The sequence below is a fragment of the Echinops telfairi genome, unplaced genomic scaffold (genome assembly GCF_000313985.2).
Source record: "Echinops telfairi isolate 266 unplaced genomic scaffold, ASM31398v2 ScPeMD7_7473;HRSCAF=8511, whole genome shotgun sequence".
Lineage (NCBI taxonomy): Eukaryota > Metazoa > Chordata > Mammalia > Afrosoricida > Tenrecidae > Echinops > Echinops telfairi.
In genome coordinates this window covers 12112452-12125571 of record NW_022111377.1, presented here as the reverse complement: position 1 = coordinate 12125571, position 13120 = coordinate 12112452, and the positions used below count along the sequence as shown (strand labels likewise).

General features: G+C 41.8%; 1 protein-coding gene across 1 annotated transcript in view; it reads right to left on the bottom strand.

Moving 5' to 3' along the window:
* Positions 1–10514: 10514 nt before the first annotated feature.
* TMEM236 (transmembrane protein 236) overlaps positions 10515–13120 on the bottom strand; it is a 25265-nt gene continuing 22659 nt past the window's right edge. Inside the window, exons 5-6 of the mRNA XM_013008117.1 lie at positions 12207–12340; positions 10515–10653 (exon numbers count right to left, since the gene is read on the bottom strand). Coding sequence (XP_012863571.1) covers positions 10515–10653; positions 12207–12340 — 273 coding nt within the window. The remainder of the gene's footprint in view (positions 10654–12206; positions 12341–13120) is intronic.

Genomic DNA, 13120 nt, shown 5'->3' with positions numbered 1-13120 from the left:
ATGTGTTTGTTAGCTATTTGAAAGACTGTGTTCACGTCTTTTGCCTACTTTCTACTTTATTTGGGTTTTTTTTCTTTTGGGGTATTGCAGAATCTTATAGATTTTAGTACTTAGTCCCTTGTCCATTGTGTCATTGCTGAATATTTTTTTCCCAATCGGTGGGCTCTTGGGTTGCTCTTTTGATGAGATCTTTTGATGTGCAGGAGTGTTTCGTTCTCAGTAGACCCGACTCATCTGCTTTGTCTTCCACTGTGTGTGCTTCCTTTATTATACTTGATAGTCTGTGTGTGCCCTCCAATGGGGCCCTTACGTCTGTACCAATGTTCTCATGGATGCTCTCCACAGCTCCAGGGTTTACATTTAGGGCTCTAATCCATCTTGCGTGCGTTTTTGTGCATGCTGTAAGGATGGGCCCTGTTGAGTTCTTCTGCATATGGAGGTCCAATGTTTTCAGCACCCTTTGTTGGAGGGTGTCCTTTTTCCATTTGATGTCTTTGGGTCCTTTGTTGAAAACCAGTCGCCTATAGGTAGATGCATTCATTTCTGGATTTTCTATTCGATTCCATTGCCTCGTGTGGCGATCATGGTACCGGGCTATTTTGAGTACTGTGGCTGTGTGGTAGGTTTTGAGGTTGGGTAAAACGAGGCCTACTTCTCTTTTGGTTTCTTGTAATAATGTTCCATACTTTTAGTTGTACGGGTTTTTGGTTACGTTGGTTAGGTTTATTCCTACATATTTCATCTTTTGTTGGTTATGTAACTTGTATTTTCTTGATGTCTCTCTTTTTCAGAGCTCTCGACACTGGTGTGCAGAATCCAATTGATTTCTACTTGTTAATCTTGTATCCTGCTACTCTACCAAATCCATCAATTGTTCCCAACAATCTTTCTGTGGAGTCCTTAGGATCCACTCTATATAAAATCAGATCATCTGCAGAGTGAACGTTTCACTTCTTTGCCCAATTGCATTCTCTTGATTCCTTTCTGTTGTCTGAGCCTGCAGAGTGCCCATGAACCACACATGACCTCCTTAGTTGTACTTCTTAAAAACCACTTTGGGAGAGGGGGCCCCACCTCACCTGGGATAAGTTTCTCAAGATGGCAGGAGAAAGGGAAGACCAATCAGCTCCTGCCATATAACACTGGTCAGTGGTCACCCCCAAATCAATAGACATTCCTACAGGAGTGGTTATGGAGCCTTACTAGACTCAGAGGAGGCCATTCGACTTTTGTTGGTGGGTAAACTGGGTGGGGCAACCTGCCATTAGGAACAATGCTTAGCATTACTTATATAGACTGAAAGGGGTGAAATCAACAAGTTTTCAATTCTATCTAAATGAATGATACTATCAATAGAATTACTTTGTGCATCATGGGGATGGTTATTAATGTTTTTCAATAGAATGATAATAATGTCCTTACGGCGAACCAGGAAAATACATTAAGAGATGTGGTACTCACCCTTAATAATAGCCCTAACCAAAGAACAATTCGTTTTTATGACATGGCCCTACTTGATGCTCGGTATCATGAAGAAATCACTGAAGATTTGGATGCTCTAGCAGAGTGTCGAGAAGATATCAGTTAGTGCCCAGCTATAAGAAAGAATAGCGTCTGGGCTCTTCTTGTAAAGGCTTGTCTTCAAACAAGCAGCCATCTAAGTGAGACATCAACTAAGTCCACACAGAAGAAGCACACCAGACACAAGGATTATAAATAATAAAATCCAAATCCAGAGGAAAAGGAATGGTATCTGAGCTTAAAAGCTGAACACCCAGTTTGCAGAAGGCTATAGATGACAGTGGAAGTCCCAGATTCATCTGCAGGGCTCCCATGAGCATTAAACCTTCAGTGAATCCCCTCTGACCATAGTTCAGGGATGTGAATAGCCTTGCCATCAGGCAGAGACCATTGTAAAGTCCAGTTAAAATGAAACACCTTATCATTTGATCTCCCATGTGACCCATGTTAAATCTGTTCCAGCTTTTAATATTTTCTGCTTTCTTTTCTATTGAGTTGTTTCTGTTTTATTTTGGTGTTTTTGTTTCTTTTTGTTCTGTAGGTTTTCTGTAAATGCAATCCAAGATAGGTAAATCTACAGAGATAGTAACTGGAGTAATAAAGGCAGGCAGGGAGGTTGGAGAAAATAGACCGTTGACAACAGTGACTACAAGAAAGGAAAAAATGTTCTGAAATTGATAGTGGTGTAATTGCACAACTCTTCTTACATAGACTGGAACTGTAAGACTGTATGGTATGTGAATCATATGCCAACATTGCTGTTTTTCTTTTGTAACATCAAGAAAAGGATTCCCTACAGAAGGAAACATGCTTTGGTGGTTATTGAAGGTTGGAGGGGGGAGGGAAGGAGAACAACTAGAGAGTAGATGTGTGTTCATTCTGAGGAAAGGAGAGAGGATACACTAAATGGGGAAGTGTGCAAGAATAAAGGATGACTATAGTAAATACCAAGGAGCCCTGGTGCTTACAAGTTGTGCTGCAAATTGCAAGGTCAGCAGTTTGAACCCACCAACCACTCCATGGGAGGAAGATGAGGCTTTCTGCTCGCATAAAGATACATGGCTTTAAAAGCCCTCTATAGGGGTGAAGGGAGACGTCGGACAGGGCAAGATATGACAAAATAACAATTTATAAACTATCAAGGGTTCATGAGGGAGGGGGGAGGGGGGAGGGAGGGGGAAAATGAAGACCTAATGCCGGGGGTTTAAGTGGAGAGAAAATGTTTTGAGAATGAAGTACAAATGCGCTTTACACAATTGATGTGTATATGGATTGTGATGAGTTGTATGAGCCCCTAATAAAATGATTTTAAAAAAAATTTTTAAGCCCTCTATAGGGTCACACTGAGTAGATTTGACTTTTTGGCCGTGAGTTGGGTTCTGGTTGAGTATGATAAATACTATAGCATATATAATCCTGCACCACCAGTAAAGCAAGTGCTACTTTGTGGGTGGATGCATAAATATATATGTACACCAAGTATGGGATGTCCTACTTGACTATACCGATATGACTGTCCAGGTAGGGTTGTGGATTTTTCTAAATACACATTTATATGTATATAAATATTCATATAGAGAGAGAGCACATAGGGAGCACAGTTAGGGAAATTCCTAAAATGTAGTCAAATACCTAGTTGGACTGACCTACTGGCTTTGAAGGCAAAGGCCCGTGGTCTTCAAGACAAACGTTTAAGTGTAGTGGCACAACATTACACAGACGATGTTCTACATCCTAGTTTGGTGGGTCGTGTTTGGGGTCTTAAACACTTGCAAGCAGCCATCTAAGATACAACGATATCTCTTCCTTCCCAGAGCAATGGAGAGTGAAGAAAGCTAAGACTCAAGGAAGCAATTAGTCCAAAGAACTAATGGCCCACATGAATCACAGCATACTTTATCCCACAGACTCAAAAAACAAAAACGAGGGGGTGCCTGCCTACCAACACTGACTGTTCTATACAGAGACACAATAAAGAGTCACAGCGAAATGTAGGAGAAAAAATGTAAAACAAAGCTCAAATTTATAAGAGAGGCTAAATTTACTGGTCTAATAGAGACTAAAGAGACTACTGTCCTAAGTCACCTTTCTAACGTGGAGCCAATCCTGAAGGTCACCTCTCAATTAAATAATAGACTGGCTTATGAAATAAATAATAACACACCTGACTCCTTAGAATGACCAACTCTATGAGACCGTAGGAGCAGCATTTGCCCTGAAAACAAAGATGAGAAGGCAGGAAGGGGTGGCCACAGGTCGAGGGCTGACACACTGTGGAGTCTACAACCAACGTCACGGGCCAATTTGTGCATCAGTTATTGAATGTGGAGTAAATCTACTGTGCCCATTCTTACCTAAAGCAGAGCAGAATGTTTGAAAAGAGTATGTTCGAATCATTCAAAGCAGAAGGAGAAGAAAATAAATGAAAATATAACAGTTCTTTTTCCTTCTTCTATTCCTGATCAGCCAACTCCCAATCCCGGCTCAGTCCTACAGTTCTACTTTCTCTACAAGCCAGGTTCAGATTTCTGAATACCACTGAGGGGGAAAAGAATCACATAAACATGGACCTTGGTCCCAGAACCAATTTACAGCTCCCACGATTCCCTGTACTTCCACATGGCTCTGTTCTTCATGTCCTTGTCTCTGGCCCACTGCCTGTTCACAGCATTCACTCCCACCCATTCGGCCCCTTATTCCCAACAGATGACAGCTTCCTGTGAAGAGGCTTCCGAAAGTTCATGGAAAAGTGGAGTTGAAAGATAATGATATTTCCCCGCAAACTTTTTGAAGTCTCCTTGTATTTCCCAGAGACACTGGGGCATTATCGGGTCTAACACAACATTCTTTCTCCCCCAACCACACACGCCGCAACTCCCGCCCCCACCGAGCCCCATCACATTTATGAATGTGAACCATGTGGGGAGCTTTAAAAATTATTGATGCCTAGGCTTTTAATTACACATAGTGTAGTCTGGACGTCAAACATCTTCAAGGTTCCTTAGATAATTCTAACGAGCAGCCAAGAGAACCACTATACTTAATCGGGAATCATAAATCAGAATCAGAGCTGTATATACAAACTAGCAAAATGCTCGTGTTACTGGGCGCTGTGGAGCCGTCCCAACGCATGATGATCTGCAACAAAGCAGAACTCACCCCGAAGAACTCCAGCCTGAAACCTCTGCAGTAGCAGATCTCGAGGTCTTCCTCCACAGAGCTCTTGGGTGGGTTTGAACCCCCAACCTTTCATGTAACAGAGAAGCACATAGCCAATGTGCCACCAGGACTCCTGTATGAACAACTACACAGGCTCAAGTCCCATCCACAGAGTTTGATTCCGTTCATGAGGGTGGATTGTGCTTGGCCTGGATATTTTTGAGACACTTTGTTATTATACTTATAGAGGAAAACCCAAAAGATGTGACTAGAAATACAAACCCGTTAAGGATCTCAAAGTTTGAGCAGACCAAATAAAGAAATATGCTGATTGACCTGTCTAACACAAGAGAGGGCTTCACAGTGTTAGTGGAAAATGGAATTGAAGGAGCATGGAAATTCTCCAAGAACATCTCCAAGCCCTCTCATATTAACTAAAATTAAACCCATAGCAGTGGAGTCAATACCCATTCATAGCGACCCTACAGAACAGAGAAGACTTGCCCCCACAGAATGTAGACGTTTGGGATGTTGCTGGGGGCTGAGAGCCACATCTTTCTCCCACAGGGTGGCTGGCGGATTTGAAACTTTTGGTTAACAGCTGATTGCTTGACCACTGTGCAACCAGGATGCATTTGCACCGACACAGAGAAAGAACCCAACTCCTTTTTATGATCAGATGGTCACTTTAAAAGTTTATGAGGGGGGAAAATGGCAAATATCACTTTGGAAAGAAGACTTTTAAGCATAACAAGAAAGACAATTCATAAAGTAAATACTGATTGGGCAATATAGGACCACCATAATAAGATTAAAAGGCAAACAATAAGTCTGAAAATATATCTACATTTATGACAGACCAAAGTTTAATATTTACAGAACTCACGAATCAGTGGTATGCTTTTAAAGACGAGAGAATAGACATACAACAGAGAAAGAGGTTCAAGAACACAAATATGTCATTTTTTAAAAATAGCCAGTAAATATGTTCAACCTAAGTAGGATTTTTAAAAATCATGTTATAAAGCAGTAAGATTTTTTTTTTGCCTTTGAAATTGGCAAAATAAAAAGGACTAGATTCTCCTCCATGACAAGGTTGAACATAAACAGGGGGTTTCTTTTGGTATTGGTGTTTGGGGTAAATTGGGGCCTTGTTGAAAGCAATTCAACTCAAACCTTATAAAGCCTGGAGCCTAAAATTCCACATGTACCCATTTAACTTAGGAAAGCAAGGATCTGGCTAGCGACGTCTCTGCTGCACTTGGCTCAAGACTCCGGGTATTAAAGAAGCTACACAGAAGGAATTGGATTAGGGCCATTGTGAGCAGACTTATTTGAGAAGTTCACTCTGCCAGCATCATACCTGGCACCTCTCACTGAGGCGACAGTGGAAACCACCTTTGATGTTTTCCACTCAAATAACCTGTTGATCTCACGGAGTGAGCCCTCTCTGACTATGCAGACCTCCCTAAGGCGGGCAGATCACTCTTGCCGCAATGCCTTGGGACCCCCTTCTGCATGTGGAGCCAGCTCATCAAGGCCCTTTCTTCAGGCAGCCCCATGCCAAGGAGTCTGGGCATGTGCAGATGCTCCAGGTCTTCTGAGGACACGCTGGGCAGTCATCATCATGGCATCATTCAGCTCTTGTCCAATGTCACTTAACTCCCTCGGTACCCAGGTTCTGTTTCCAGACTCTGTCCATCATCCTTTTCCACGTAGACCATCTATACGACGTATACGTGTATATGTAAATGCATATGTTCATGTATGCATAAGCACGAATCAGTAAACAAAACAAAACTTCTTGCACTGAACCAATTCCAATGGATAGGGCAGGGGTGGGGCATGTCCGGCCGAGGGCCACATCACGCCCACACAATCATAACCGAACGTGCACCTCACCAAAGAGAAGCAGTTACATATTCATAGCAAGCTCGTTTTTTGGTTGATCATTTTGAATGACCTACAAGTAATCTTAAAATATCCAGATGGCTCTTGGCAGAAAAAAGGTTCCCCATCTCTATTACATAGGAGGCCTGGTGGTGTCGTGGCTACACACTGGGCTGCAAGCTGCAAGGTTGGCACTTCAAAACCACCAGCCATTGCTCAGAAGAAAGATGGGGCTTTCTACTCCCGTAAACAGTTACAGTCTCAGGAACCCACAGGGGATTGCCACGAGCCGGTATTGACTCCGTGGCAGCGAGTTTGTTGTGGTCTGTTCCCTCTATTAGACAGGGTTTTCAAGGCTGTAAATATTTACCTCATCTTTTTTGGCAGAGGTGTTGGTGGGTTTGAACCACCGACCTTGCCATTAGCCGTCCAGCGCTTACTCTACAGTGCAGCAGGGCGCTTTGCACACCTCAAACAATGTAAAATGTTTACTCACATCCTGATCCTCTTGTCTTCCGTCCTTCTGAACTAGAGTTGTCACAGTGGTGTTTATAAATAGGTGAGGGTGGGGGAAATCTAGTCATCTAACCACAGGGGGTTGGTATCTGAATACATCCTGGTCCACTAATACAGTGGAATATTATTCCATCAAAGAAAAATGATGAAGCGGACCGTGTCATAACGAGAATTATATCTACCATATATCATGGAGAAAAGTTACAAAATAGATTTTCTTAACAGAAGAATGTCTATGTGCAAATTCCATCAGTTAGAAATTTCCAATTTGGGGGATTATGGTTGGTTTCAATGCTCTTATTTCTGCTGCTTATCTCAACTTTATAACTTTTAAAATGACTATTATTTTAGAAAACAGAACATTATTGCAATGAATGGCACATAACCACACACACCCAGCCAGGGGGAACAACAGAAACCAGAGGGGAAGGGAGACAGTGGTCAGTGTGAGATATGAAAATAAGTAACAATCTACAATCTTATCAGGGGGCCACAAGGGTTGGGGGTGGGGGGAGGAGAGAGGAAAAAAAAGAGGTGCTGATCCCAAGGGCTCAATGGAAAGTAAATGTCTAGCAAAGAATGACAGAATATATGTATGAATATGTTGGAAACAACTGATGTATGGTTTGGAACAAGAGTTGTAAGAGCCCCCCCAATAAAATGATTAATAAAAAAAGACCCCAGAACATTATACGTGAAACAACTCAAAATGGAATGTTAATCTCTCTGTGTGTGCATGTATGCACGCGTGTGTGTATTCAACCTCCAGCCTGCATGTTTTCCACCATGGTGAGCCCCATTGAACTTCAAAATTGTACTTGACCAGAGCAGTAGCCGCAACACCTCACTTTGCCTCGGGTGGGGCAGGAGTACTAGGAGCTGAGAGGCCACCTGAGGTACAATACTGATCTAGAAATGAGTACAGCCGAGGACTCTCAGTCAGGCCCTGCATGAATCATTTCTATACCTTTAGCAGCAGAATCATTTTTCATTTCCCCCCAAATGAAATCTGACTTAGATTACAAATCACCAACAGTCATTGCCTTGTCCTGGTCGAAGTAAGAGCTGCACCACCCTGACACCCCCAATTCAGGGCCCCAGGTTTTCACAGTAGCTCTTGCAGAAGCTTTGATAGGTTTTCAAAACAACAATTTGGAAAAGAAACACAGTAATTGGTTTCAAGAAGGTAACTTCTGTTTCGGCCACAAGCAAAGTCCATCTGAAGTTATTCTTGCCTCTCCAGCATAGCTCTTCCCTGCACAAAGTCCTGAGTCCCTTAGGCCCTCTGCCTAGAAAGCCTTCTTCACTACGTCCACCTCCAAGCTCTCACAAATCCCAGAGTCTCTTTAGTCCTTTCTGACCTCCAAGGCCTTAGAAAAGGCCGCGCTTCGCCTCATTTGTAGCCCGTAGTCCTGTTATGACTATAACACTCATACAGTTATGTGACAGGAAGTCTAAACTGTTCTAAAAATACTGTCCAAATGAATCCTGTGGCTGGAATTGAAAATGCCCCGCCTGACCATGAACTCCCTCACATGTCCGTTTATATCCACTCGTTTATAAGGGAGTGTAGGAGTCATAACTGTGGTTCAGACCCACATAAGAAGAAACTGTAAGATCCCATGGGAAGTAGTGACATCAATAAAAGAAGGAGTATGTCCCTACCAGACCCAGCCACAAAGCTTAAAGACAGGAGGGAAAATGGTGGTTCCCAAGGGAGTGAAATGTTCTTCACTTGAAATCCCTGGAGCCCAATCAATCTGTTAGCAAATATGTGTTATAGGGATAGAAGTGGCATTCCCAAACCACAATAACTGTTCCATTTCTTTGCTCAAGATGCTTTGGGAAAAAAAAAACTAGGGGAGGGAGGTCAATTGTACAACTAGTAGAAAGGTGGTCAGTCTATGGCATCGGTAGCCCATCAATCCGTATCCCAGAGGAAGTGAAAGCCATGCTAACAATGCTTACAGGAAAGGATCTAGCAGGAGGGATGGGAAAATGGCAGATTTTTAGGAGCAAATTGTTAGGAGCAAAGGGAGCTCAAGGGTCGGCAAACTTTTGAGACTGAAGAGCCAATCTTGTCCCCACAACAATTTAAAAAGTATTCGAGAGTCATAAATATATATTTACCAACAAATGAACTCACCATTATCTGAATAATAGCCTTTAAGTATTTACCTATTAAAGTTTGATTTCATTTTCAATTTTACTTCAGAGCCACATGCACGTACCGAAAGAGCTGTATATGGCTCTCAAGCCAGTGTGCCGACATCTGATTTCTAGAGCAACAAAGAGAGCATAGTGAACCTGCCCTGGCCTTGGGTTCACTAAGAGAGGCAACAAGAGAGAGAGAGGAAGCTGCAAGTCCAGCTGTCAGTAGGTTAGTGTTGGGCTAGCAACATGTAGCTGGAAATGTTAAGGTGTACACAACACAGATCAGTGAGAGCTGGGGCATTCAGGGTTTTCACTCCATTCTTCTTATTTGTTCACACGAATGGTAGTTTGACAAGGTTAGGGCCGACGTACTATGAGATTACCATACCCTATCTATGCACAACCTAGCCCTTGTGGCACTGTCGGGTAGGCGATGGACTGTTCACCTCGAGGTCAGGCTGTTCAAGTCCACCCTCCTCTCCAAGGGAGAAAGATGAGGCTCTCTGCTCCAGTCAAGAGTTACCACCTCAGAAACCCTATACAGCGTTGCTGTGAGTCAGAATTGACTTGGTGACAGCAAGGTTGGTTTTTAAAATTATATAGCAGAAACATATCCCCATGCAAAGTTCAGTCTCTATGAGCCAACACACATAAAAGCTGTGCTTAAGGGGTTTCTGTTTGTAGTAGAAAGTTAACAGACTAGATTACATCATCATTTACCTATGAGTGACTTCACTTCAAAATTTAGAAAAAATAAAAAAGAGCTACATCAAGAACAAAGTTTTGTCGTTTGGCATGGACGTAGTGCAAGGGTGTCCACAAATGCAGGCAATTGTTGATTATACCAGTTTCATCTAGCAGTAGATGAAAGGGAAACATTTCAAATTATCTAGGACACATCTGGAGCAGAATATATCCAATTTCTCCACATTTTCTAAAGGAAGTCAGATTATTCTAAACCTCATTCATCACTTAACTCCTCCCTCCACTTCTTTGATTCCGAAGTTCCACATGACAAAGTCATATACTTGCCTCGGTTAAAATTATGTGTTAAAATTTATATATCTACAAATGTATGTATTCATTTAACTTCCATGGAATCAATGAGCAACTCTCATTAATATGTCATTGATCTAATCTATTTTATGTGGAAGCATGTTAAAGGAAGACAGATTATTTAAATTCAAATGTGTAAAATTATATGCATATACTAATATTTACACAGCTTTGTTACATGAATGCTAGCTATTATTAATGACTGCACTATCAAACACTCAAAAGTTCTGGCAAAGAGCTAAGAAAGGAGGCTCTTCAGTTAAGAAGGAGCAGTTGGACGCAACGTTCAGGAGTTCTTCTCCCAAGACCGACTTCTCTGGGCTGCTCTCACTTCCATTCTTACTGTCATCATCACTTCTGGATACAGTGAAAATTCCCCTTTTAGAATCCAAATCATCACTTACAAAAATAAAAGGGCATCACCGTATTCCCCAAGATATACATGTGCATTTGGGAAAAAAAAATACTTTTAGGAACATCTTGAACCGTGAAAGTCACGATGCTATGAAAAACAACCATGAAAAACCATCCAAATCTGAATAGGCTTGTATCCTGAAGGGGCCCAGAGGAATAGCAAAGGGTCGGTTTAAGATGAATACACGTTAAGATAACAATTTTAAAGCCAAACTCACAGCCGTACGGCCCATAGCAGCCCTGCCTTGGGTGCCTGAGCCTGTGAGCCTTCACGAGAGCTGACTAGCTCTTGCTCTTCCCCAGGGCAACTGGTGGGTTTGAGAGTGCCCGCCCTGATGGTAGAAACCTATTACCTGTTCCACAGCCCCCCCGCTATCGAGATAGCGCTTTGAGAGTCTCATTGCCTCCACATCTTCTCTGCCTTGTCGCTGGCGCTTTTCAAGCTTCATAGATATCATCTCCCACCCAAAACCAAAGTGCACAATTACGAAACTCCGAGGGTCATGTTTACTGAAGACTTTTACCTCCGCTTCTGTTCAGCCCGCGGAGGAAAGTGTTATTGGCAGGGTGGTGGTAATACAGGCCCCATCAGTGATTGACTCATGTCTTCTTTCCTGGCTCCAGTCGTCACCAACTCTGAAACGTTCTCCTAGGACTCCAGCCATCCAATCAGGGCGTGGTTTGGCAAAATCAAACCAACAGGTTGTTGTGGAGCCGATTAAAACCCGCGGAGACTCCACCGGTATCCGTGCTCCAAAGGGTTTCCCAGGGCAGAGTTTTGAAAACCAGATTTCCTGAGTGTCTCTGGGTGAATGTCACCCTTTTCGTTAGCAGCCAAACTGCTTAGGCCAGGGCTCCCTACCAACTCTACCCACCGCGGATTCACAACGTGATGGGCAAATGATAGCCACATGATAACCAGAGCAAACTAATTTGGGGAACTAAACACACACTGTCAAACGTAACTCAATGGGAATGAGGGGATTTATGACTGAGCAAATAAAATATCTGATTTAACAAAATCCATACTTTTTAGGCCAACTTGTTTTTACTTTGAATATTGGGGTTGGTACCCTCCATAATTAAAAACACACGGTGTTCTACCGCATAACTGCAGTGTCATAGCAATTTCTATATAAAGGTATACAAACTCAACATTTTTTTATCTATACTAAAATGGCTTTAAGAACATTCTTAGAAAAATATAAATATATGGTTACTTACTCAGATAAGTTACCTATTTTTAATGGAGTAAAATTTTAAAGTGTTAGCACTTAATATTTGGTAACATTAACTTACCGACATATCCAAATACAAATAAGAATAACAAGATATCAAAAAAGCCTTCAATAACCGTTTTTAAATATCTTCATTTGCAATGACCTTTGATCAGCAATGTTTGCCCTAAGAAAAGGTGTTATCAAAAAACAAAGGGGTGGCAGACAAGTGAAAGACATATCAAACTTTAAAATTTATAGTTGAAAGAATACTCACACTTTTGACTCCCTCGTAGTGGATACATCCTGAGTTTTTCAATAATATCAACCATAATTAAGGTGGTCAGAACCAGAGATACTGGCAGGTCTGGTAAGTTGTCAGGTAATACGGTAGCATTCATGTTCTTTTGCACCTGTGTTTAGAAATCCATTTAAAACATGGAGTCATGGTTCAGTCATTATTAAAATTATTTTTGTAATTTAAAGGCAGCACTAAATTAATTAAAAATACATTTACTAAAAACCTCAGAAGCTTCATTTTCAGCTTCTGGAGCTCTAAATTCCATAAGATCCTGGAACCATTTCTAAAGCGTGAGCCACTGTGATGAAAAGTCCTATCGACGAAAGAGCTTTCCCTTAAAGGTAAAGTTTGGTAAATGAATGTCAACTATAATAGTAGTTTCCCCGTGATGGTGGAATGGCTAATTCTTTCCAGTCCTGTTGGTGAGCACAGCATCTGAGAATCTACAGCTAAGAGGACAATAGTTAGAGTGGAGGCCAGCCAAGGAGGGAGAGCCCAGGTAAACACAGCTAGGTTTGGGGTACTTTCATCATCTGATTAGGAAACTTACAACAACAAAAATGTCTATGGCCTGTATCAAAGTATTGATGAAATATTTTAAAATTTCCCCTGAGATCAAAGTCAAGACTAAGACTTCTAGTCAACATTGTATTGAAGACCCTAGGAAGTCTATTGAAAGAAAGAAATAATAGAGGAAAATGAAATATCATTATTCACAGAATAGGTGAATGCATGTGAAAATCCCCCTAAAATTTGATAAAACTATCTCTACATGCCAATAGAAAATAAGACTTTAAACTATGATGCATTTTTTTCTTCAAAAACTCAGGTGTCGAAGGGATCAGGTATATCAAGGGCCCATGAAGGAGGGGGGAGGGAACGGAGGGAGGGG